Source organism: Denticeps clupeoides, chromosome 8 (genome assembly GCF_900700375.1).
Source record: "Denticeps clupeoides chromosome 8, fDenClu1.1, whole genome shotgun sequence".
NCBI classification, from domain to species: Eukaryota; Metazoa; Chordata; class Actinopteri; order Clupeiformes; family Denticipitidae; genus Denticeps; species Denticeps clupeoides.
Genome location: NC_041714.1, coordinates 8582100 through 8607712, shown reverse-complemented (window position 1 = coordinate 8607712; position 25613 = coordinate 8582100). Strand labels below are relative to the sequence as shown.

Genomic DNA, 25613 nt, shown 5'->3' with positions numbered 1-25613 from the left:
CTGTTTTTAGATTTGCTGTCTCAGCTGCTGCATAAAGAGGGGAAACATTCGCTCGACTCCCCACCCTTAACTTGGCCCTGCTCCGCCCACCATCAGCTTTCATCATCATCCTCACAGCTGGAATCAGAGTTCCACTCTCTGCACGCTGCAGCTGGCGTAATGCGGGACGTCAGGGGCGTCCAGAGGTCGCAGAGCTTGTGTTGTCCAGCATCACAGTCATAACGTCCCCCTTCTACATGAATAGAGTTGATTGTCTAAACTACACAGAGGAAGAGGTCATGCAAGAGACAATGACTGTCACATTGTGTCACAACTACATTTTAATAAGATTTGATAATTAGCACAGAAGTGGACTCAGGGAGGTCAGAACTACAAACTGGAAGCAAGTAAAGAGCATGAACAGTTTCATTTTTTTTTTTAAATCACAAATTTACTGCAACTTCAGACAAGCAAAAGGCCAAGTTAACAAGCTGTAAGGCAAGTTAACAGGACCAGTAGTGGAAACCAGGGATCCGTACATTTAGAAGTAGGGGTTTGTCTCAACACAACAACGGATTCTTCTGTTCATGACATCATGAGGATCTGTTCAAAGACATGAGTTTGACAAATGAGGACACCCGTACAACACAGACGCTTCAGGAGACTATGAGATGAGGCCGACTCCACCAGACACGTGGCTTCTGCTTCTTAAGAGATGCTGCAGTTGTTAGTCATCAGGGTGTAAAATGTTTAAAAAAAAAAATATATCAAAACTACTAAGGAATACTGGAAGCTGGGTTGGATATGAAGAGGTCAGGAAGGATTAAAGCCACAAGAAGGTGCGGTCACCTTCACCACTCAGGGGGTTTGAATACATTCGTCCTGAAATACAATCAGACTGGTGCAGCAGGGACAAATCGTGAGAGTGACATGACATTTTTACATATTATCAATCTGTAGAATGCTATGCAGCGCCACCTGTTGTCTGTTTATTGCCCTCATTTTATTACATCACCAGTAATCTTTACATTGCCACCACCCATTTTTACTGGAAACCAGTGTCAGCTGATTCATGCAAGGCTTTCAGAAGTCTACACACTTTAGCAACAATATTACAAAAGATAAAAAAAAAATTAGAATTAGCATAACAAAATTAATTTATTCCAAGTAAAAATACAAAATAACATTAACAACATTGACCAGATATGAAAGCCTCCCCCAGAAATATTAATGGTTGAGTCTAAAGAAAATATGAAATAAATCATTTTCATTTTCTTTTTTGCAAAAAAATCTAAAAATGAAGAAAAAAAAAACAAAACAAACAAACAAACAAACAAAAAGCTCTCAGTAGAAAGGCTCCTACATAAGTACAGGAAGATACACGCATTTCGACCAGGTAAATACACAGTAGAAAATGAGTTAAGTGAATCACAACGCTCGCAATGAAAATAAAGATTTTACGGCTCTTTTTTTTTCCTGTTTTTTTTTTTTTTTTTTTTTTTTTACAAACAGTACAAACAGTATTGCACATTACAGCAAAGAATCAAGGTTCTCAGCCTTAAAAACTCTAATTCAAGTCTGATGTGAATGGACAAAAGGCCACCACTACAATTATACACCATGGGGGCTATCGAGCGAGTTTCCACCAATAATATCCAGAAATTAAAAATAGAATAATTACATTTTCGACCTCTATTCCCATACTTTCCCTTCCTAACAGTCTCTTTTGTGATGTTAGGATCATTTTTAGGCGTTATGCTGTGTTTACCGAAGGAAAAATATGGAGAAAATGATGCCGCTCAGCTTAATAATTGATTAGATAAAAACTTAGAAAACCAGGGGCTGCCGCCTCTGTGTTTTCGCAGTAATTCTCCAGTGATTCTTTAGCTCTTAATTAATAAGGTAGACTCTGTATTGCAGCTACTACATCATAATATTAAAGTTGTAAAGCTCTATCTCCTTCAGTTTTTTTTTTTTTTTTTTTTTTGCTTTTTTTTCCTCCAAAAATAAAATTAGAAATAAAAGCATGGCAAAAATTAACTATTAAATCATGTTTTTCTCTCAGAATGAAATTAATATATACTTTTATTTGAATAAACTTACTTAGAAAATATCAATTTCTTTCCTATTAGATTTCAAAATTGAGGTATTGCAAAAGATCTTGTCAGTCAGAAAGCACGGTTCATCTTTACTCTCACTCACGTTCAACAACAAAAAACAGCTTCCTGTTTCAAAACTATGCAGATTCAAAGAGTAGTGCATAACAAATGTCTATTATAGAGAAGAAACAAACATAGAAAAACCCAACTGGGCGGGGAAAGAAATAGATCTCAATATTACCCAGAATTCACTTCGGTTGGGATTAATATTAATCTGAGATTTTTTTTCCAGTAAAAAAAATAATATATATTATTTCCAACACAAATAGATAGACCCCCACCCTCACACAGTTAGTGAGTGAAAAGCAGGAAAAGGGGAACATCACATAACCAGAGCAGGATGGGTGGATGCATATCCACTCACAGTACTGCATTTAATAGGGGGGGTGATCATATAAATCCCCATACTCCAGCAAGTCCCACCCCAAAAATTGAGCAGGCGTTTTTATCTACTTCAAGCTTTACAGGAGGATGGAAAATAAAAACAGAAGGCGAGCTCGAACACACACAGTTCTGATAATGCTTCCACCAAACCTGAGCTCACAATCTGCTTATTTCTAAAGCCTAAATCCTCCTATAGCGCCACCTGCCGTCAGGTGTCTCATTAGAGCTCTTTGGTTTTTACGTTTTCTGGGGACATCACAAGTTACAGCTCACATCTCGTATTTTGTGGTGTGTTTGAACAAAAATCACTTTAAGCTGTGTGTTAATATGGGAGATGTGCGGTGTACAGTTTGAGTGTGTGTGTGCGTGTGTGCGTGTGTATGTAAAGTGCATTTACATACACAGTAGTTTCACAGGACATCAATAACAGTTAAAGCGAAAATCACAGTTCTAGGCGTACTCAGACCTAAATATATACCGTAGGAAAAATTGCACAATTATATTAACAATCACTGCAAAAAGTACTTCACCTAACTTAGATGATTGGGAAAGTACATCCTATCCAATGTAAGTAAAAAGAAACGTTTTTTTTTTTTTTAATTATTCATCATGCTCACCTCATAGCCAGCGAGCCAATCAGCGGGTGTTTCAGGAGGGCTGCTGCCCCCTTCATTTAAACCAGTATTCCCAGTCGTGTTCATACATCTATAGACCGAACTGTGCAAAAAAAGTGGGTTGAGTTGTAGAATAGACATGATCATGTTTCTATTGCATGCAGGAACTTCGTTGGATACAAAACATGCATTTAGTGGCTAGGCCCCACCCCCCCCAGAATTCCCCTTGCTCCTCCTTCTCTGGGGGGTAGGGAGGCACCACCCCTCATGCTGGCCTGCCGTCCTTAAAACCAGGTGCCTTAACCGTGACCAGCGTACAACACCTAGGCCTGAATAAAGTACTATGGTATCTGGTTCATACCATGGATTTAGCAGCACAAGCTATTGCAGCATTACATTTAACATTACATTTAAAAAATAGTATTATTAAAAAAATAAAGACCTACACATTAAATGCAAAAAAAAAAAAAAAAGAAATATCTGATTGTGCATGAGGTATTAATATTTTCAAAATGTAGATGAAAATTATTCTAATTTGGGGGGTTTGCTTTTACACCCACACTAAACATTTAGTAGTTAATGTTGCTACATCTTCACCATCTACTTAAGTTTTCAAAGCATTAATTTAACATTTGCCCTTTGTAACTGCGTTTTTCTGTTACTGGGGCAAATGTCTACCTTTTTTGAAAATAAGTGCATGCTCCTTTCACACAAAAACTGTAATTATAGATAGAAACAAAAATATAGACTTCTTTTTTTTAAATATATATATTATATATATATTTATATGTATATGTGCGTGTAAATAGGTTCACTCCTTTCCTGATGGCGGCGCACAGGAACACTGGGGACAGAAACGAGAAGCTGCTGTAAAGAAGCGTCGGTTCATTATCTTTCACAAGTGACTATCAGTGTTCTGGAGAAAACTGAACTAACTGAAGCTGTCTGTCCCACTGATTGGTGGAGGGGGTCGGGTGACTGCGTGTGGACTGGGGGTAATGCTGACTGTAACGTAATGCTGTTGCCGGCTGTTGGTAGTGTAGCGTGTGTGGATGTGTGTAACTGTGGGTGGGGAAGGTCAGACGGGCATCAACTCCAGCGGAAGGACACGTGGCGTGGCCGGTCGCCGCCCTCCTTGACCAGGGGCTTGTGGAACTCTCTGCCGGCGCGGGAGTGGATGCTGGCCCAGCAGTACTCGCAGTAGTACTGCAGGCAGGTGACGTTGGCACAGAAAAAAGGGGCGAACTTGCCCCCGCATCGTGCCCCCTGGCATTCGTCACACATCTGGTCATCCAGGACGTACGGCTTCACCTCCACCTGTGCAGTCAGGCCAAGGACAAAGGTCAGAAAGACTAAGTTCCCCCAAACAGGCATTTCCCACTAAGTTCTTGCTTATTCGGTGAAAACCCTTGACCCTCTCCCCAGATCCAGGCGTGAGGTCAGCCTGACTGGCTCTGATGTTTACATAGTTGAGCTTGGCTGGCAGACGTCCCATCTTCTCTCCACCACCCCGCGACAACATGCTACAGGGAGGTATGACCAAAAATAGAAGACGGCAGTGCAGAGGCCTGAATTTAAACCAACCTGCATCTACAACTGCACCATCATGGTCAAATGGTCATCAGCTCTCTAGGGAGCCTCTGTCACAGCATATTCCTCCCCTGGACATAAACAGCACATCCTCCAGTAGCCAGAATCTCCCATTCACTAGCAATCTGTATGTCTGCATTTTGAATCATCTGATCCAACTGCTAGATCTAAACGTGGTTACTGGGAAAGTACCTGCTCTATGCTTTAGGATGGCTGTGGTGCACTAACCCTTTTGTCAATGTCGTTGTGCTGCAGTTGGACAAAGCGGGCGCTGATGGCAGCGATGTAACTCTGCTGATTAGAGAAGGCCACGCGGCCGGCTCCTTTCGGGTACTTAAGCTCTGGGTCTGTGTCAATCCCAGCATAACACACTCCCCCATAAAGCCGGTCCATGATCATTGCCAACTCCACTGGAGGAAGACGACAAGGGCAAAATAAGAGAAATGTTTATATATTTCTGAAAAAAAATTGTTTCTAGAAACTACACTGGAGCATGTGATTATTTACTCATTATGTCCTTTGTGACTGAATTATGTTCCTGTTATTTCACTTGAGGTAGTTCATTCCTGATAAATCATACCGGCACGAAGAGGTCTTGGTACGCCACCCACAAAAATAGTCTTCCTTGGGTCAAGTGGTTGTGAGCCATCCATCACAAAGTCGCTGTCACTCAGGTTCCACGGGCGGATTTGAACCTGGAATACAGGACAAATTCAATTTTGTCCAGTTCTGAGCAGTTAACCAGAGGTTAGAACAGTTAAGACAGAATGAAAAATAACCAACAAAATGTTCCACACAAAGCAAATTTAAGACATAAGTGAAAGTCAAAGTGAAGTGATTGTCATTGTGAAACACTGCAGCACAGCACACGGTGACACAATGAAATGTGTCCTCTGCTTTTAACCATCACCCTTGGTGAGCAGTGGGCAGCCATGACAGGCGCCCGGGGAGCAGTGTGTGGGGACGGTGCTTTGCTCAGTGACTCCCATATTATGTTAGGCCACCACTGCCCTAATATGGATACAATGTGTTTCTCTTATTTGCTAATAATGATTGAATCAGATAATGGATTCATTTACAGAAATGAAAAATAAAAATGGCTGAAAAAGTTTGTCTACTGTTTTAACAGCTACATATCTGACCATTGACAAGAGTCCCTATTGGCTACTTTATAATAATAAAATTATATCTGCTGCTTTGAAATGAACAGTGAAATGTAATTAATTTGTTCAAAATATCTGAATTGGAATGTTTTTTTTGTTTTTTTTATGTAATTTCATAAGCCTCTACCGATATGCCTGAAAAATTGAACATGTTCCGCTGTTTTACAACCTTTGAGACAAGTGCAATGCAAATGAAACATTAACTAACTGGTTTGTCCTTGATTGTGGGGCTTGAGACACACAGGTAGAGTTTTCCATCTTCCTCAATGCAGGCATCAATGAGAGCCTGGACTGAAGATTCCTCCTGGAACAGTAGGAAGGCATAGCCTGAAACCGAGAAACACACATGCAAACCAGATGGTGAGATTGCGGGGAAATAAACCCCCCCGGGGCTGCCAAACATGTACCAAAGTATTACTAGTCTTATCAAAACATCACATCCCAGGAATTCCTGCACAATTCCAAATGAATTACATGAACTGCGGGCATGACTCTGTGGATCTGTACATTTCCAGCTTTCACCTGTTCTTTTACATCATTTAGTCTTGAACTATTCAGATAGGAAACACATTCGCACACGCGCAAAAAAAAAAACGTATGGGTGCAGCCAAGTTAAGGCCACGTGCAGTCCAGACAGATGGTACAGGGAGATGGTGAAGCTGACTCTGGGGGGGGGGGGGGGGGGGGGGGGAAAGAACTGTGGCAGTCAGCTAATGAGGCAGCATTTAAAGTCACGTACACTTGACTGTGTGTAAAGGTGACGGGGCCGGAGACAGAATGCATGGCTGTCATGATTTACTCGGTGGCACCGGTCACCGTAACCAACGATGACAATGGGGTGGGAGGGATGCTGCTGCTGCTGCTGCTGCTGCACCTTTTGCATGCTCTAAACATAGAATTTTCAAATGCCAAACATAACCCTACCCTGAGGAACCAAAACGAGCCATTACTCCTCCTTCTTTTGCACAGAAGCAGTTTTACTAGTGGGGCCCGGACATTTCATCTGTTCCTGTCACTATGTTCTGAAGGCAAAGACATGCATGCAATTACTGGTGTTTACTTCACAGGATAGCAGACCTCACATTAACCATTAGTCAGAACCAAATATCACCAGATTTTCCTCAAATGGAGCCATGCAGCGTGTTGCTAAGAAGTCAGTGGACCTTCCAGTCGCCTGAGACTAGTGTCCACTGCATGGACAACACCTGCACCATAATGGGTTTATTGCAGAGATCAGAGAGATCCATTAGATCGTTTGGTTGTTGTGTGGTATATAACTGGTACACCGTCTGTTTAACAACGCACTTCTCCAGCGAGAAAACAGGTCAGGGCTCTGGTCCAAGGAAGTGGAAGGAGGAGGGGAGAGAATAAGAGAATAAAAGAACACTGTGTGCCTTCCGAGGAGGAACATGGAACCAGGACAGAGGGAGAGAAGACAGGCAGCAGTGAGTAGATTTGGAAGTGTACCATGGTCAATGGGACACTGGTGTAATGGACAGTTTGGGTACATGGGATTAGAACACTATGTTCTCAGACAGACCAGTTTTCTCTCATGCTGCACTGTTAAAATGAGACTATTATGTAAAACGTGGAATGTTTTAATCATCTGGCTGCTACAAAATTCTGACTCAGAGATGGCCAACTACCAGCAGATTTCGTTCTATGTTGCACCACCAACAGGAACAACCAGGAGACGGGACAATGTTCAAAACAGAGAAGGGCTAAAAGGACTAGAACCATATTTACAAACCATAAGACACACAGCCTGCCTGCCACTGGGAAAATGTGTCCAACCATCTCTAGGTCCAGACCATGGGACACCCTGACTGGTTTGATTATTTATTTATTTATTTTTATCCAATCCCACCACACTAATCTATATTTTTCCAATCAGAGGGAGACATGAACCATGGTAAATCAGGAGTCAGTGAGGAAGATGTAAAGATGATGCGGGGACACACATTTGCAATTTAGAGGTAAAAACTAATAAAGAGAAGAGGAGACATTAGAGAGACAACAAACATCCACCAAACAGCAGCAGCTGCATTTCCACTGAACACTGAGAAACAAAACTTCCCTTTTTATTCTTCAGAGAATTTCAGATGGTATTCTTGTATCCAGAGTTTGGTGACCAACGGACACCACTTGACATGAGCAAGCGGGAAACTTTCATTTAAATTCAGCATAAAAACACAGTTACTACCACAACAAAACACTAGAGGATTTGGGTTATATTTATAACATTTAATTTTATGAAACGACATTGACAAAAGGGTTAGTACACCACAGCAATCCTAAAGCATAGAGCAGGTACTTTCCCAGTAACCACGTTTAGATCTAGCAGTGTTTTCGTAATTCGTTCCAAGAGGCCATTAAATCATACTCTCGAGCGTCAGTTGATATAGTTGTCTGCAAAATCTGGAGACATTTGATCGGCTACCTTTTGATGTAACTGCACTGACATTTGTGAATCACATTTTTTTTTTGTGAATATCGTTACATTTATTGTTACCATCTAATCTTGTTACATTTGTTGCTGAATCAAGAAATCTATTTGTGAATGGTGTGATGTTTATTCGTGAATTTAGAAACCATGTTACTACTAGTCGTGTTGATTAATCTGGAAACATCTTTTGGTTTTTTTTTTATACAGATTAAAAATGCATATGATGATCCCAGCATGCTGCTCATTGTTCCACCTAAAATTTCAGCACGTTGTCTTTAGCTTCCCACAAATTACCATCCCTTTAAACACATACTGTATTCTGCAGTCCTCATCTATACAGATGACCAACCTCACCTATTACCACCGCACCATGAATTCGACTGAACAGCAGCAAAGCTTCACAAAGGCCAGGAGATACATAACTCCTCTTATGTAAGCGCACAATGGACAGGGGCCATCTTCCATTTGCTAAGCCCCATGGAACATTTAAAAGGGACAGAGATTAACAGCTACTGGACCTGAGTCCAACATCTGCCTTACACCAGTTATGGCCTTTTATATAAATTAAAAAAAAAAAAAACATGCATACTGCCAATGTGATGGAACAAATGCTGAATTTTCTATGCTATGAGAGCATAGTATACTCAATCAAGTATAGCTCAATCATCCTGGACAAAATTTGTTAAAGCTCCTCTCATCATGCCAGTAATTTAGATCAATCGGGACATGCTGACAGAAAAAAAAAAAACAGCTTTTTCCCCAACTGACCTACTCACTGAACAGCAGCTTAAATCAATGTATCGAATACTAGTACATACAAAAACAACCCATGATGACACTTTACCATACGTGATATCTTGATCATATTTTGTACACATTTTTGATAATGATTCTGCTTTTGGTCTTATACTGTATATAATGATCACAATATTAATATTCGAGTTTTGGTTGCCGTATCTCTCTTGGAGATGGTGCCATTAGCTGTATAAGGTAAGCACATGAACATTAAAAAGTACAGTGTCTCCCTCCAGTCTTCCCCAACACACACCAGTTATCAATTGAATTGGGATTGAGATTTCATTGAACAAAATGCATTATTATTAATTCTGTCCCTCTCTGAATGTCAGAACTGCAAGGCTGACAACATTTCCAAAAACCGGGAGAGATTTTGGCGTGTGTGTGGCAATTGTCAGGAGCTGCAACGGAACAGGTGTAGCTTTGGGTGTGTAGGACACTCAAGACACTTCCCTATGAACCAGGAGACCCAGGTTCAAACCCCACTTATTACCATTGTCCCTGAGCAAGACACTTAAACCTGAGTGTCTCCAGGGTGACTGTCCCTGTCACTACTGATTGTAAGTCGCTGTAAACGTACTGTTTAATTTCTTTAACTAACCAATTACATCATAAATAATTACAAAAATGAATACTTTGTTAATTAAGAATAGGCATGCTGGCTAATGGACCTTTGTAATATTATTATCTGCATTTGCAATATTATCTCTTACTTGCTTTATTTTACAACATTTCCAGCATAGCTTCAAATAAAGTGCCATGGTATATAATAAAGGTGCGCCTTAATAAACATGTGCTAAGTCATTGTTCTACTGTGCTGCTTGTCAGGGAAGATAGATGTGCTGCAACATATGGAAGAAAACATTGGCCACTGCAACACAAGATGTGGCAAATAAACACAAACCCGTGCACAGGCCACCAGTAAGGTATCAGTATCGGATCGATATTTTTGCTCTGCTACCCGTCTCACATGATGGCTGGAGGGTAACCGGATTCCCTGGATGCCAAGTCGGTGTGAGCGCCGATTTTCCTGGATATTTACATAGCTGTTTGGAATCTTCAACACCCGGGACACGTTCTTCTCCCTCCTCTTCTTCTTCTAAATTGGTGATTGATCCCGCTGCCAATCACAGCCTCTACAGCCGCAGACGAGTGCAGCATCATTAACTGCGCCACCTACCATAGAGCCGTGTGCCTGTTCAGCCGTGCGTAAGGCGTAATTGAGCGATCGCAACTTGCAAGCGGTGTTTGGCCTGAAGCAATGGGCAGCACGATCAGATAGATCAAATAGATTTTCAGACATGTCCTCTTTTTGAGATCCCCTGTTCGCGCTAGTCGAAGCATCGCTAACCCGCCATCTTTGCTGGGTGTGGTGCAAAAATCACTCTTTCAGACACGCAGCACCATGCAAAACAGTGGGTTTCGAAGCACATGGCGGTGCTTATTGCATTTGGTGTGAAACTGAGGGGCAGAGCAACAACATTTACAGCATTTATCAGACGCCCTTATCCAGAGCGACTTATGGTGCACAACCAATCGCTTGTGACAAGTCAACTGGATTAAGTGTTGTTTGCTTTTTCTGGCTGGCTTTTGTAAACTGATTGGCCATAGGGTTCACGTGAAAATGGATATTATCTTTGTGCTTGCTCCACAGCGGAAAAGTTGAATTTGTTCTCCCGCAAGCAATGCAGAACTCCGAAAACCTCAGTGGAGTGTGGATCACATGAGGTCTGTCTGCAAGAAGAACTGACTCACACTCCCAGATAGAGCAAGACATCTAAGATTTAACTCATCCTAACAACACATAGGACATAACATGGGCAGAAGAAGAAGTCACAAATTTTTTTCTTCCCAAGATACCATCTGTGTGTGGAATGTCAGCTATTTCCAGGCTGACTAACAGCTTCCCTTATATGACATAGTCTGGCAGTGAGTGGTGTAGCAGGACCCACTCGGGCCAGGTTGGATTTCTTGCACTGTGATCACTTTTCCAGCAGAGCCCAGCAGAGCCTTTACATCACAACCGCAGCGTTGGGCACGTGTACACACCCATTCTCTAAAACCAGGGTAAATTTAAATCTAAATGGTGTCATCATGTTGAAGCAGTGAAGACCCACAATCAACATCATCCTGCCACAATGTCTGATGGCACCCAGTGATCACCAGGTTTTAGAGGGATCAGCACTAGTCAATTCGGGTAAGGAGGCTTATGTAAAATTACCTTTGGGTGGAAAGTAGGATTTGCTCTCTGCTTTGTGAGGCCAGTCCACCACAAGGTGTCCATAGCGACGGAAGCTGTTGGTGATCTCATCTGAAGGATAGAAAATCACATTGTGATATTTTTATGATCTAGAATATAAAGAACATTTTTTTTATTGATATTAGCGCCATCAGTCTTCTTTGTTGTCTACATGTTTTGTTTGATGTTGCACTGCTCGTCTTGCACAGCCAGTGTCCCCTGTTCACACTTTATGTAGACTGGTTTGTCGATGTCGCACATGTGCACTTTATGTCAGTATGTAACATGAGGCACCAGGATCTGGATAAACGATGTTTCCTTTAACTATGTACTGTCTAACATGTATGTAGCTGAAATGACAATAAAGCTCAACTTGAACTTTTGTGGTTGAGTTTGCATGTTGATAATAGGTGCAAGAAGTGGATACTTCTAGGGGTTTCAAAGTTCTGTATTAAAATATTGAACCCTATAAGGTTGAAGACCAAAAGGATCAACAGTTTTTCACTCTCAGATGAAACTGGTATGGACCAGTGAGTCCAGTCAGTCCAAGGTCAAAGCTCTGTAGAACAGAAGGAAATATCAGCCACTTTCATGCCTTTCCAAGTCGAAGTGACCTCCATGGCTGTTTACCTTCATCAATGTCTGGGGGAAGACCTCCAACAAACACCTTCCTGGAGTAACGCTCCATCCTCTCTCCATTCTGACAACGTGTCGGAGAACTCATGCCTGGTGTCAGTGACGGGTCACCATGGCCGTCATCAAGGAAGCCATCTTCAAAAGGGAAGAGTGAAGAGCGGCCTGTGAAGAAGAGATGGAGGCAGAGAAGGTAAATCAACTAATTTACAATACAGAAAATAAAAGGATAGGTCACAGAAAATCTGCCATGATGATCGTTTATTAAAAGCCATACAAGTGACTGGATTTAGAGATTAAGACCGAAATCAAAAGTCAAACTACTTCAGGACACCTGATCAACCAACTGGATTTTCAAATTCACAAAGCAAAAAAACAATTCAAATGTTTTGAGATGAAGGACAGAAGATGTGTACAGAATGAACGATTAAAAACAAACATGCAATACAACATTTTCCCTACAATACAACATCAGTCCCTACATAGAAAACCACAGCCATTCATGAGGTACACGGAACCAGTAAAAGCTGATCAATACTAATCTTGGTTCACCACAACAAATCAGAAAAGTGTCTGATTGTAAATGGTGACAAATAAGCTGATTGCTATTAGCCACGAGGTTAGGGGTCACATGGCCAACCAATAACCCCGTCATTAGGTGACTGTGTGAATCATGGGCGATCCAAAAAAGGACAAACAGCAACATGAATGATTCTGTGGTGCAGGTGCAGCAGACATCACACCAGAAGCCACACCCACACAATGGGGAGCTGGGGTTAGACACGCCCCCATCCTCTCAACAAGCACAAGACAGACAGACGAGACGTTACCTCTTCTGCGGCCATAGCTCCTGGCTGCTTGTGAAGGATGTAGAGACAAAAGAGAGGGGGGACGATGGAGAAAAAGAGAGAAAGACGTGGGTTTTGTGGGACAACACCAGAAGGTTCAACACAGAGAATCTTAGTACTATCATTTCCAATTCTGTGTCATCACAGCAGATATTATAGTTAATACAGCAATCTGAGAGCAGAATCACGTCTTGTACATGACATACAGGTAACAGTGTCTGCCATAATACTCAATTAAAATACTACTAAACTGGTAGCCAGCAATACCTTATGAGAAGCAACCTCATATTGATTAAAATGTATGAGAGAATTCAAACTAGATTCCCTATCTGACAACTAACAGACTTATTTGATGAAAAATTTTACTTTTCTCTTATAGAGATACTGTACAGAATTTAAGTCTTAGTTTTAGTTAGTATAGTTTAGTTTTGTGTGTATACACATTTCTGATTGCACTATGGGGTGGTCTGTGTGAAACATTATTTCAATACACAGTATACTGTTGTACTGATAATAAATCAATCCTGAATCTTTTTTTTTTTTTTTACAAAAGAAAATGTTCAATCAAATGATGAATATCACAATAAGATTAATATGAACGTACTGAAATGACACTCAGACATACTCAGGACTAACATGCAAAAAATTAATTCAATTGAATTAAAAGTTCATTTTTCACTGAAACAGTTCAGTATGAACAAGTAGAACATTCCTGGCAGTTTTGGCTGTTCTCTGGTGAGAGGGAGGGGTTCCTGCCTGGAGGGCATAGGTCGTACCAAAGAGCCAGCCTAGCGACCCATGCAGGCACAAAAGAGTTCTACCCGCTCGACACAAGTCAACAAAAACATGCAACCATTGAGGGTTTACAAAGTGCACCACAAAAACAAAAATGACCTGATGTTTACGACCCTCTTGCCTCCACACTTATCCTCGGGCTTTGTGAACTCCATCCATTTGTACCAAACTGTGTGTGTCTCTGTGTAATTGTGAGTTCACTGGTGGCCATTTTATAATGCCACCAAAGTCACAAAGAAACCTCAACATGATTCAGCCCGGACCGAAACCAGCAGGACGGGCTGGCGAGTTTTTCCCCATGAAAACCTGCTTCATCGGTATTAGTGCAGTGCAGTATGATATATCTGCTATCTATCTGGTCTGATCGGACAGATGGAAGCAGACTAAAATCTGCTCTTCAGTGGGTCACAGTACCAGGTGTAGTGCACCATTCGTCTCCCTTCTACTACTCGCATCACAAATATGTTCTCTGCTCAGGACACGACGTTACTAGAGCTTTAATTTAACACCTCCAGCAAAACACGGCCCTACAAAGTCAACATTCTTCAATTACCCCGTCCAAATAAAGCAAATAAAGAACATAATGTAGATGCAGAGCAGAGCACAATAAAACATTATATAAGGAAAATTTTTATTGTTATGGGTCACTTCATACAGTTATGATGTCTACTGCAAACGACCATGACGAGACCATTCTTGACCAAGAAATAAATAACAAATTGGTAAATCTTGATCCAGTCATATTTAAGAAAATACAGCAAAGGTGGTTTTCAACTGAAAGGAAGAACTTGAAAAGCAATGAAACCGATTGGGACAATGTGACAGCAAAGTGTTTGGGGGGGTTCAGTAGAGTATTTAAAGATATGAAACTTTCCATGGGATCTGGAGGGCTGCTGCAAATCAGTTATGATGGGTCAAGGGTGAGCTCCAGAAGCAGTGGAAGTATTGTGCACTCATAGAATATAATAATTCATAGAAAACAATCTGACTTACATCATTGACTAGCTCAGCCAATTTGACTAGCTCAACAATCAAATGTTAGTTATGCTAAAAAAATGAGTGTCATTTCCTTTTTGTGTCGGTCCAGTCTTGAGCATCCCTCATTAACATACTAGTCAAAAAGTAGTCAGCAAAAACGCCTTGTGGCTCATTTATCAGTTGAAACCACTGTGTCAGTATCTTTCTGACAAGCAACCAGCAGCGACAGGAGTCTCAGTTTCCCTCTCCAGTATCTCAACAACCTCAAGACGCAAGAGTCATGTCCAAAAGTAGGTCTAGGGAGAAAAAGAAACTGTAGGACTGTTAATGTATGGGAACATGCACTAATGGCAACTGGGGGACTGTCTCTGTAACTACTGATTGCAAGTCGCTCTGGGAAAGGGCGTGTGATAAATGGTGTAAATGTAAATGAAAAAACATCTCACACACACACACACAGATATAGGTTTATATGCTACTTACTGTTCAGTGGCATGATGTGATCTGCTGCTGGGTGAAAGTTCAAACCCATGCGTCCTGAAAAACATTTTAAAAAATGTACAAAAGAAGGTCAGTTGAGTTACTGGGGACTGGTACAGACACAACATTCAGTCTGAAGTTCCATCATGTACATCTGGTGTCTCTCTGCGCTGCCACCTTCCTGTACAGCAGGTTCTGTTTGAGCCAACTCACTGTAATTAGTTGAACATTTGAATTAAGACATTTTAATATGATACGACGTAAAACAGATTATTTAAGGGTACGCACTCTATATAAAATGCAGAGCAGGTCTGGTTCTATATATTCTGTTATTAGTGGGGCAGGCCTCAGTGCAGTCAGTAGATAGTTCGTAATGTAAATCAATCAGCAATGATGGACTGCAGCACATTCTCCTCCAAGTCGCAACCAGGAAACAATGTTTTTGCAGGAAACCTTGATCAAGGTCTTGGGACCCTAATTTTGTGATGAGTCATTTAAGAGCAGATGATTGGTGGCTATGATGGTGTCATTGTACCATGTAGAATTTTTAGGAGTAATAGACACATATATACACATTTTTAAAGTGAAAGCAGTTGTCCAATACTTGCGGTCTCTGTATTCCAACCCAGTCAAACTAAAATATATACAACCAATGTCTACTAGATATAGATGAAATGGTCGATGTATTCATTTACGCCTTCGATCTACCCATCCCACAGTCCATAAATCCATCAATCCAGCTTAGGTGTTAAGTATTTGTCCACTTCAGATGCTTCAGGAACTTCCATCACCTCTTTTCCAAACCCAACCCCAGATAAGAGAGGTTAGCAGTGAAGCACGCAGATGAGGAGTGCTGAAATGTTGTGGATTAAACTGCCCATCACACAGAAAATGGTGTTCAACAAATTCCTATGGGAATTCCAAACCACCAGATTCCACAACGACAAGGCTGCCCGAACCTGTTAACCCTGATAACACAACACAATAATTTTTTTGCACTAAGAAAGATCCTGATGAGATTGTGAGAATGTCTGTATGTGTGTGTGTGTGTGTGCTGACACCAAGAGCGCTACAAATCACCTGCAACTCCTACGCCCGTTCTACCCCCACCCCATATTCACAGCCTCAGTCTCAAAACAGGCCGGGACCAGCTCAAACGTGAAACTGCACACCTTTGACAGTTGTGTGTAAAATGTTTACGAGAAGCTACAACAGCCTATTAGTGACCCTCAATAAAACAACTGGAGAAGCAGCCAGCTGGTGACACGCTGAACTAACGTGGCACTTTCACCATCGTCACCATGGAGTTCGTCTACTACACAGGGAATGTGTGGAAACAGCCGGAATTCATACCTTTATAGGGAAGCTACACCACAAGACATTCCTTACTAAAGCCCAGGCTGTAACGGCACAGACGTGACTCGGGCCGTGCTCCAGTCCAGGTGACATGGAGAGCCATATCCAAGAGCCATGTTTTTTTTCTTAATGAAGTGATTGTCAATTTTGAAGACTGACAACATAACAAACACAAATGAACTGACTTTTAATGAAAAACATCCAAAACAAAAGTAAAATCACTAATAGCAAGGAAAACGCTAGTAATATTGTAAAAGTGCACCAATAACAGCCTGTCCCACCCGGATCTCAGAGGTTTGTTTGTTGCAGCCTAAAAATTCCTATACATAAACAAACAAATAAACAAACATAACACAGCTCTTTCAGGTGTGTGTGCACGGGAAGAAACAAAAGTCTGCTACAGTTGGTGAAAATGAGACTTATTGCCCAAATTTTGCGTAAGGGTTGTGAATAGTTAATTGAATTAATTTGCATTAATTGTTGCAATTACAACATTATGAAATCCTGAAAAAGGAGTAGCATTATATTTAATACTAAAATGATGATAAATTGTTCATATGAATAGTATGGAAGCATACATGCATGTTTACTTATTATTATTATTATTTCAGCCACTACAGAATAAATGGAATTTACTTAATAAATCAATTGTCATTGATAAAATATTGGAATAATAAATGCCACTGCTGCATTATACTAAACTGCAGTACAGCATGAGTCTTTTAGTTGGTGAAACTCATTCCAGTCATGGAAGATGAATATAAATGGCCAAATAGCCATCTATGCCATCCTGAAGTGTTTCCATGGGTAGAACCTTCCTTACTCGGCTCGGCTCTGCCTGTATGTCTGAGGCAGAGAGGCGGAAACATGCAGTAAAAGAGCCACAGTCTCCAGGCATCAGACTGCCAAAAAAAAAAAAAACTCTTCTGGAAAGATCCACTGCAAATCTTTCAGCAAAGTGGTGTTCGTAAAATGTGTGGAGCTGTTTTAAAGAAGTGGCCCTATGCCAGCTATCTCCACCGCTCCACGTTTGGCCAGAACTGCTGACCGCGTCTCTTTTGAAGTGACCAAGATCAGCTCTGTTCGATCGAGGTGCCAGTTCACCCATTTCTAATTCCACACCTCAACCCAGCCCGCCGTACACGATGGACTGAAATAGCTCAGGGCATGAGGCTGCAAGATGGCAACAGGGCACCGTGCAAGTGACATTTCCACATGGAAAGCCCTGGTGGCTATTCTTAGCCCGTCTCATTCCCGTTTTCCCCGAGCGTGATGATGCATGTTCTCCTCTGAGAAGGAGAGCTGCCTTCTTCTGCAATCTGCAAGCACACTGAGCGTTTCTGAAATGTGAAATCTGTATACAACACAGCTCTGCTGATCTGTTGCTGGCTTTTAGGAGTTTTATCTCAAGTAATATTCTTAACCATTAGAACATGGATGACCGTTTTGCGATCCACTATGGGTCAGTTTTCCCAATTGTTGATTAAGCGAAGTCAGTGAGGTTCGCCATTCAAAAGTGCATTTAGTCAAGGACTAGGTTTGTCTAAATGACCATGGATGTCTAGATGAGGTCTTTGGTGTTCTAATAGCCAAAAAAGCAAATGGCCTCCAGCTGGGTGCAGGCTGAATCTTGCATCGACCCTCTGCATTACTGTAAGGGGTGGGGTAGAGAATAGCACTGCACTGCATTACACACCAGATACCACACACACACACACACACACACACTTTTTCCCTCAAGTAAGTCACAGCCAGGAACACAGGCACCAGGGTGAAAGGGCTAAAAGCAAACTAAAATCAACTCAAAAGCTAGCGCTTCACCCAATATACAGACCAAATAGCAGAGGGTCAGTTCCCAACATGGACATTTGTAATACATGAATGTCAAGGTATCAATCAAAAAAAAAAAAAAAAAACATGAATATAACCATGAAGGGAACAGTTCTGCAATAAGTGGGATCCGTCCTTACATGCAACCAGAATGGTATCTACCCAGTAATGGTATTCAACATCCACAGTTATGTTCTGGGCTGTTGGTTAAGTGCGTGCTTTAGTGTATACAGAGCAGAATGGTCATTGGGATGCAGAATTAGGTGTGTGTGTGTGTGTGTGTGTGTGTGTGTGTGTGTGTGTGTGTGTGTTGGGGGAGGGGGGGGTAGCATGTGGATAAATAGGGAGCGTTTGTCTTGGTGCCTCTGAAGGGGATTGTGTGTAAGCCGGGGGTCAGGTCAGTCGTGTGCTGCTGCATGGCGCAAAAGAAAAAGCACAATGTCACCTCATTTCCCCTACGCATTCCTGTCCACTGCAATCACACACACACACACACACACAATGCTGCATACTAGGACAGATAGAGGTTGCAACAGATATACACAACAAAAATGATCATTCATTGATTCTCCCATTGTGTCAAAAGGGGAAAGTTATCAGTCATTTTTTTTTTTTAAACTCAAGTGGTCACTGGTGATGGAACAGGTTGAACAGAGCCTCAAAACTCCCTGATGGAATCTTGTTTAGGCAACAACAAAGAAATCCAAAAGACCTCTTCGGCCACTCACACAAAATCCAGCCGTACATCGACCTGTTCACTAAATGGGGAAAAGAAAAGCACTTGACAAGGGAAGTGCTGCAAGAGGAGTCCTTCATCTCACCCGTACACATAAACATGAGCACAGCAGAGAAAGGCTGGAGATGACAATAAATTAAATATAATTATGAGTAATAAAAACATATCAGCAACCAAAACACGGACTAACAAGACCCACAAAAACACCACACACAAGATTTTGCAGGTAAGGACAGTGGTTAATTCACAATTATGAACAACATAAAAAAATTAAAAAAAAGTATTGAGCAGAACAAAAAAAAAAAAAAATGGAAATAATAGATGAATTTATTAAAGCCAAAATAGCAAATAAGCATGGGTGTATGAATATTCCTAACCTGCAAAATGATTCCTCCATATAATATCAGCGATAGTCATGGGTGGGCCACCGACTGGGTGTGGTTTACCTTTGTCGTGGTCGGTCCTTATCATATCCATTAAGGAATTCTCCAAAGTTTGCAAGCTAAATGGATCAAAGGGCCGAGTCCGGTCCTGTAAGAGAGAAGGGGACAGGGAGGTCAAAGGTTAGTGCTCATGGGTTATTAATGCAAAAGAAACACTATGCATATAATTTATATGGATGAGGTTCCTAATGTTTTATAGATATTTAAAGCAGATCAGAGCCAACTCTTTGGTTTGTGGACTAGTCAAAGTTGAGGAAACATGTTTCAAGATTCAAAAATGGAAACTGAAGAGCAATGGATTTGGAAACTGGAAGAATGAGAAACTGGTGAGAAAGTGTTTTTTACAATGCACATTTTGTAAATAAAACACACACAGGAAATGCTACCATGCTTTTATTTTTAATAAGAACCCACCCACTCGTAAAAGAACACCTCAGCTGTGGTCCCTGTGGACTTCTGCAAATGTTTTAAGGCTATCGCAATAGGAAGACAGGGTTTTACAGAAAAATATGACGACATTCCTCAGGGCAAAATACTCAAGGGATGGCAAAATAATCAATACATATAAAATATCTCCAGTGATCTGTTCAGTTACAGAAGATAAAAATTCAGAGTACTTTCAGAATAAGTGTAAAACACATTTTTGAAACACATAGCAGTCCTGTACAATAATTTCTTTGTTTTTCTGTACTTCTGGATGCTGACTGTCACATGCTGCATTGTGGCATTAGTATTATTTGACGTTGAACCATATCTTATGAAGTGTGGACAGACTAACCGGCTGAAGGGGGTCTAGACTTGGCGGTGGCCCCCTATGCCCGAGAGCAGGGGACATTGTTTTCACAGCCATCCTATTGTCACACAACTGGCTGAGCATTCAAAAAGTGTTATTTCCCCCTAACTGGGCCCAGATAAAAATCTGCCCACTTCGTCCAAAAGAGCGGCATTTAAAGCGCTGAGCTCTTCATTTCATACCTCGGACCACTCGTGTACCCACAGAAGACGCTCGTATCAGGAAAACGGCGCGTCTGGCTAACATAGCCATGATCACTTCTTTCACCTCGCGGTTTCTTTCACGCAGTGAATACCTCAACCTTCAACCGTCCTCCACCAAAAAAAGCTAAGTATGCAAAGACGTATGAGGTCATCATGGGAAACATTGGGGGTGCTACTCTCGCCTCGTATCCGCAAAGCTTCATTTGACTATGCTGCCAAAATGCAAATCATCTTCTTCAGAAGGGGGTGTGAGATTTTCTTGTCTCCAGATCCTTCTGAATCTCCACACATTCTTGAAAGGTGGTCACAATATTCACCAATCCAGCCCAGGCCTTCAATATGTACCACTGGGCGAGTCGGCTACGCAAAACGATCAAACGAGAGTCAGCAGGGGCTGAAGTGGGATATATGCCTGCTCCCCTCCGGCAGACCCCCGCCTCCCCACAGCCTCCAATGTGGCCCTGCTGAACTCGTGTCCTCTTGACAGCCGCCTCAGGGATAGATCGGAAAACACAGACACACACAGAATACAGATATGTACACGGAGACGGGGCTGTATGGGGTCGTCTACATACTTCTAAATCGGTCTATTAACAATAATAACAACAATAAGTCCCTACGCTGCATTCAACTCTCGTCTCCTTTGCTGAACTGTGTATTGATCATCACATGCTAACAGATTACCTATCAGAATATCACGTAGCAGGTCGACGCCAGGAAACAGGACCTCATTATTGGCCAGAATGGAGCTGCTGCAAATCCGACACGGAATTTTAACAAGGACTAAGTCGTCACATGGAAGAGGCGGCTGCCATTGTAATAACGTGAGAAAAATAAAGACAGAGAAACTTTACGTTTTCCTTGTGTGATTCAGTAGTTCATCCCTGAGCCGGCTGTTCCTAAACAACAGCCTTCAGCAGAAGCTGATCACCTGACCCGTTGGTGGATGGCAGGAGAATGTGATCCGCCTGTGCCAACTGTGATGTTTGTGTAAGAATAATACTTTTCAGGGCCTGAGTGTGGCCACCTTAATGTTTCAGCATGCAAAGACATTTTAGACAACACTGTGCTTCCAACTTTGCTATTCTTGCACGACTGTGCCCCAGTGCGAAAAACTAAATCGGTAAAGTCAAGTGGATTTGGTCAGTGATGAACCCCATCAAAACCCCTTTGAAATTAAGTGGATTGGATATTACAAGCCAGGCCTTCTCGCCCAACATCAGTGCATGACCTCATAAACGTGACACAAGGAGCGGGTAGGAATTCACAAAGAGTGGAAGACGGTTTCGGTGGTCAGCGGTCGGAGGGACAGGTCCTGCCTCTGGCCTGTGACTCGCTGATCCACCGGCGTCACCAGCAACCGAAACTGCAAGCCTCAGTTTTCCCAGGACCAAGTCAGGTGACAGGCGAGGAAGTAAGAGCTGCAATGCTCATTCTAAAAACAACGGAATTATTATAATAAACAAGAAACATACATCAACTAAGCCACCGTATTTCTAACCCCAAAGTTGACGCAATTAGTCACGATTATTATATATATAGGCAAGAGTCACCGTCATATTTCCGAGGAATTGAACAATTTAAATGACCCGCAGAGACCCCGCCCACTTCCGCACTCACAGCCAATCACGTGCGAGTAGCTTTTCCCTTTGAACGTCCCCGAATGAGCTGGCGGAATGATAACGGGAAGCGGCGTGGACACGTTGCACCGAGTCCCGTCAGCGAGGAGCTTCGTCGGGACAACTTCCACGTTAAAACACGCCACTTCGAGGACTCGTTACTTTCCTTCCACGTCTTGCATAAAACACGCTACGCAAAGTGCGACGGGTGAATAAGAACCAAGCGTGTATAAACCGCGGCGAAGGTCACGTCCTACCGGGGTGTCGCTGCCCGAGTGTCCCCGAAAGCGCGCAACGGGACGGATTACCTGGTGGAAAGGCAACATGTTGTTGCTGTTGTCCTCCATCCAGGACTTCGGCGTGAGGGGACCGGCGCGGGGGAATTTCGGCGGCGCTATGACGTTGCTCGGGTAGGGCTTCTTCATGGGGGAGATGGGGTTGAGGGGAGACGGCACCCCGACGCCCGCCGCCCGCCGCGGGTCACGGCCTGCCTGGAGCCCGTTCCAGGGGCTGGAGGCGGAGGTCCACGCCGCATTCTGGTGGTTATTCCACGAGGACGCGGGCGACGAGGCGGCCTTGCTGTTCATGACGGCCTGGTACGCGTTCCTGGCCGGGAAGGGGGCTTGGTTGGGGCTCACGGGAGACCTCCGCTGCTGCTGCTGGTGCTGCTGGTGCTGAGACTGCGCCAGGCCCATTTGTGGGGAGTAATTGCCCCCGAACGCCGGGTTGACGTGGTGCGAGAAGTTCTGGAAGAGCATCGTCCCGTTGGCCGGCGGTATTCCCTGGAAAAGGCCGTCGTCCGCGGCGTTGGTGGTTCCGGTGGACCAAGTGCTGCTGAAGGAGGGGGACAGGGAGGTGCCGCCGGTCTCCTGCGGCTGGTGGAAGTTCAAGCCCGGCAGCAGCGGCGACTCCATCGGCGCCTTGTCTTTGGGGTTCGCCAGCGCCAGCGGACTCTCCCCCGGGCCGGGCGGTTCCGACGAGGGCGTCGGGGTGGAAGGCGGGTCCGCGCTCGCCGGGTCCGCCTGCTGCTGGGTCTGCGCGTTGCTTTTGTCCATCAGTAAATCATCCTGCATGGCTTGCCGAGCTGCGCCGGGGGGAAACAGAGACGGGTTATTGTTGAGGAAATCATAGACGTGGCGAGGGAAGTCCGGGGGCTCGGTGTCGCTGCCGGGGAGCGCCGAGAGGAGGGCGAAGCCGCGTTCACCCATCTAGCAGAGGCCGCCCGTGTGGCACCATTTAAAAAAAAAAAAAAAAAAAAACACCAATAACATAATATCTAACTATCTACGTGCGCATTTTCGCCACGTCTCGCTTCTCCTCTCACCGGAACTCCGGACTGCGCTCGTGGAGCCGATTCTGGTTCCTGTAGTTTTTTTTTTTTTCGGGTCTAGCGCCGCCCCTCGGCTCATTTGCATACGTCAATAAACACAGCTGCGTCCTTCGACAAGGTTAGAGAGACACGCCGCGGGCCCCCGCCGCCCTTCTTAAAGGCGCACGCCTCCCACGCCGAGCACCTGCGCCGGCCACACGTCACGTCAATACGCCACGTGCACATATTTCTGCGACATGACCCGGGCGCTTCATTTACGCCCAGGGTTCGAATGACGGCTGGGGGTGGTGGGGGGAGCCCGGCTTTATTGGACTCTTCTGATAACCTAAACGTTCATTCTAGTGTTATAGGTTCTGTCTTATTTTATTTTCCCGAAATAAAAAAAGATAAAAAAAAAAAGTTGCATAAACGTGCGATTGTTGCGTATGCATTCATCCCTGTACGTTATCCGTCTCCGTTAATTAACACAGTTAATTGCTAGACTCGCGCCGTCGCCTGAAGTCACCACGTAGTGGGCGTGGCATCTGATTGGAACTCGTTAAGAAAACGTCACGTGCACGTATTTTTTTTTGGTGTTTGTTTGCTTGCTTGTTTCTGGTATGCGCGTGCACGTGACTTGGGAATCGTGGCTATATGAAACAACTATGACAGTTTTCTGGGCACGTATGGTTTTTCAGGAAAATATCTAACTAAATCTGCGTGCGGCAGCCCCCGGTCTCGGCACGGTGCGGCATGTCGTGCTAATTCCGTTGTCGCAGATTTTGCGGTTAGAAATTCACCAGCATTCGCTTTCCCTGGGTCGCATTTCAAGGACGTCGTTTGCGTGGAGCCACACAGACTCTGGTCGCTGTCAATGCAGCAATTTGGCGAATGACAGGCGGTCCGGTGACAGGGACGTTCTCCTGAACATCCGGATCAGTGACCAGTACGATCGTCAATTTACGAAACACCAACTACAGCCGATTCGTCCTGGGCAATGCAGGCCAGGCACATAGCTGGGCTGTTTAGCCCATTTTGGGCACGCATGCTCGTCTCCTTCAGTAAAACGCTCCGTGACATTCTGTGCACCAGTTAATCCCAGTTTTTTTTCTCGCGCTGCTGCATTGGGCTGCCCATTCAAGGTCATCAAAGTGATTAAAACGTGTGACAGTCCTTAAGTAATGGTCGTGAACGTCGACTTTTTCCAAGTGCACGTTTCCTCGTCCGCGGGCACTAAATGACGCGTTCGCGACGAGCGCGTTCGAAACTCTTCTGTTTTACAACCTTCGCAGCTTTCCCCATTCCTATAATCCGACTCTGCCACGAGAACCCCCCTCTAACGCAGCCCGTTCGACATGCACGCCGCGTTTCGTTCTTACCGCCGTACAGGAAAGAGTCGTTACCTTTATCGTTCACCTTTTTTGGGATTCGGTAAATAAAGCTATTTCGGTATGCCTCGTCTGGCAAATGATATGACAAACGAGCTACCCTTCTGCTGCCGATAGAGAGTCAGCAGTCGCAGCTCAACAGCTGATTGACTGCGGCGCATGGTCGACGCAGAAAGGCTAAAGGGAATTGTAGTTTTTTTTATATATATACGTTTTAAAATCCTGTTAGTGGGGTCACTTTCTATATAATAGCCTGTTTGTAAGAGAAAATCCTGCATTCACACATGAAGTCACAACAGCCAACGAATGAGGACATTGTGCAACGAGTATATTATGAAATATACAGAGCTTAATGTTTGGAATACAAATATCACTTTACTATTGCCCACGTAATAATGACCTAGCAATAACTGTGCCGCATACACACGTGAGAAAATATTCATCAATTTTGATAAGCGTGTTTTTTTTTTTCAAACGACATTTTAAAGTTTAAATCATGGCAACACATTCATATGACATTCAAGTGAACTGCATCCATAGAAAAAAAATCTGTCTTAATTTGTTGCTGAAACAAAATCTTATCTTGTATCAATATTATACAGAAACACAAGCTCAATTTAAACGAATTCCGGAATGTAGTTCCTTTGGGGACACAGACCGGGGGTCTGTTATAAGTCTTACCACAGTAAGATGTGTTCTGGAGCCATATGTGTATCTTCATGCTGCTTGAAACCCCGAGCAGGAATTGGTGCTCGCCTGGTAAGGGACCGCCTGCTCGACTTAGAACATTAATTTGATATTTTGGCTACTCCAAAGCAAAACCCCTCTTACTA

At 43.2% G+C, this 25613-nt stretch overlaps 1 protein-coding gene across 9 annotated transcripts; it reads right to left on the bottom strand.

Moving 5' to 3' along the window:
- Window positions 1–307: 307 nt before the first annotated feature.
- cpeb3 (cytoplasmic polyadenylation element binding protein 3) lies at window positions 308–25590 on the bottom strand. 9 transcript variants are annotated; one of them, XM_028988177.1, is made up of 11 exons: window positions 25462–25583; window positions 22392–23167; window positions 19403–19556; window positions 15107–15160; window positions 12833–12859; window positions 12000–12167; window positions 11352–11441; window positions 6098–6216; window positions 5307–5421; window positions 4955–5136; window positions 308–4453 (listed from the first exon to the last, which is right to left on the bottom strand). In XM_028988177.1, the coding sequence occupies exons 1-11, from the start codon at window positions 25499–25501 to the stop codon at window positions 4226–4228; spliced, it is 1953 nt and encodes a 650-aa protein (XP_028844010.1). In that variant the 5' UTR covers window positions 25502–25583; the 3' UTR covers window positions 308–4225. The 9 variants fall into 9 exon arrangements, with proteins under 9 accessions (XP_028844010.1, XP_028844012.1, XP_028844016.1 ...); XM_028988179.1 differs by having other exon boundaries at window positions 12833–12856; XM_028988183.1 differs by having other exon boundaries at window positions 19472–19556.
- Between the last annotated feature and the right edge of the window lie 23 nt (window positions 25591–25613).

Coding starts and splice junctions, on each gene's coding strand:
- cpeb3 (XM_028988177.1), bottom strand. CDS start 25,501: ATGAAGATACACATATGGCTCCAGAACACATCTTACTGTG. Junction 15,161..19,402: donor ATGGAGGAATCATTTTGCAG/GTTAGGAATATT, acceptor AATGTTTTTCAG/GACGCATGGGTTTGAACTTT. Junction 12,860..15,106: donor TCACATCATGCCACTGAACA/GTAAGTAGCATA, acceptor ATCCTTCACAAG/CAGCCAGGAGCTATGGCCGC.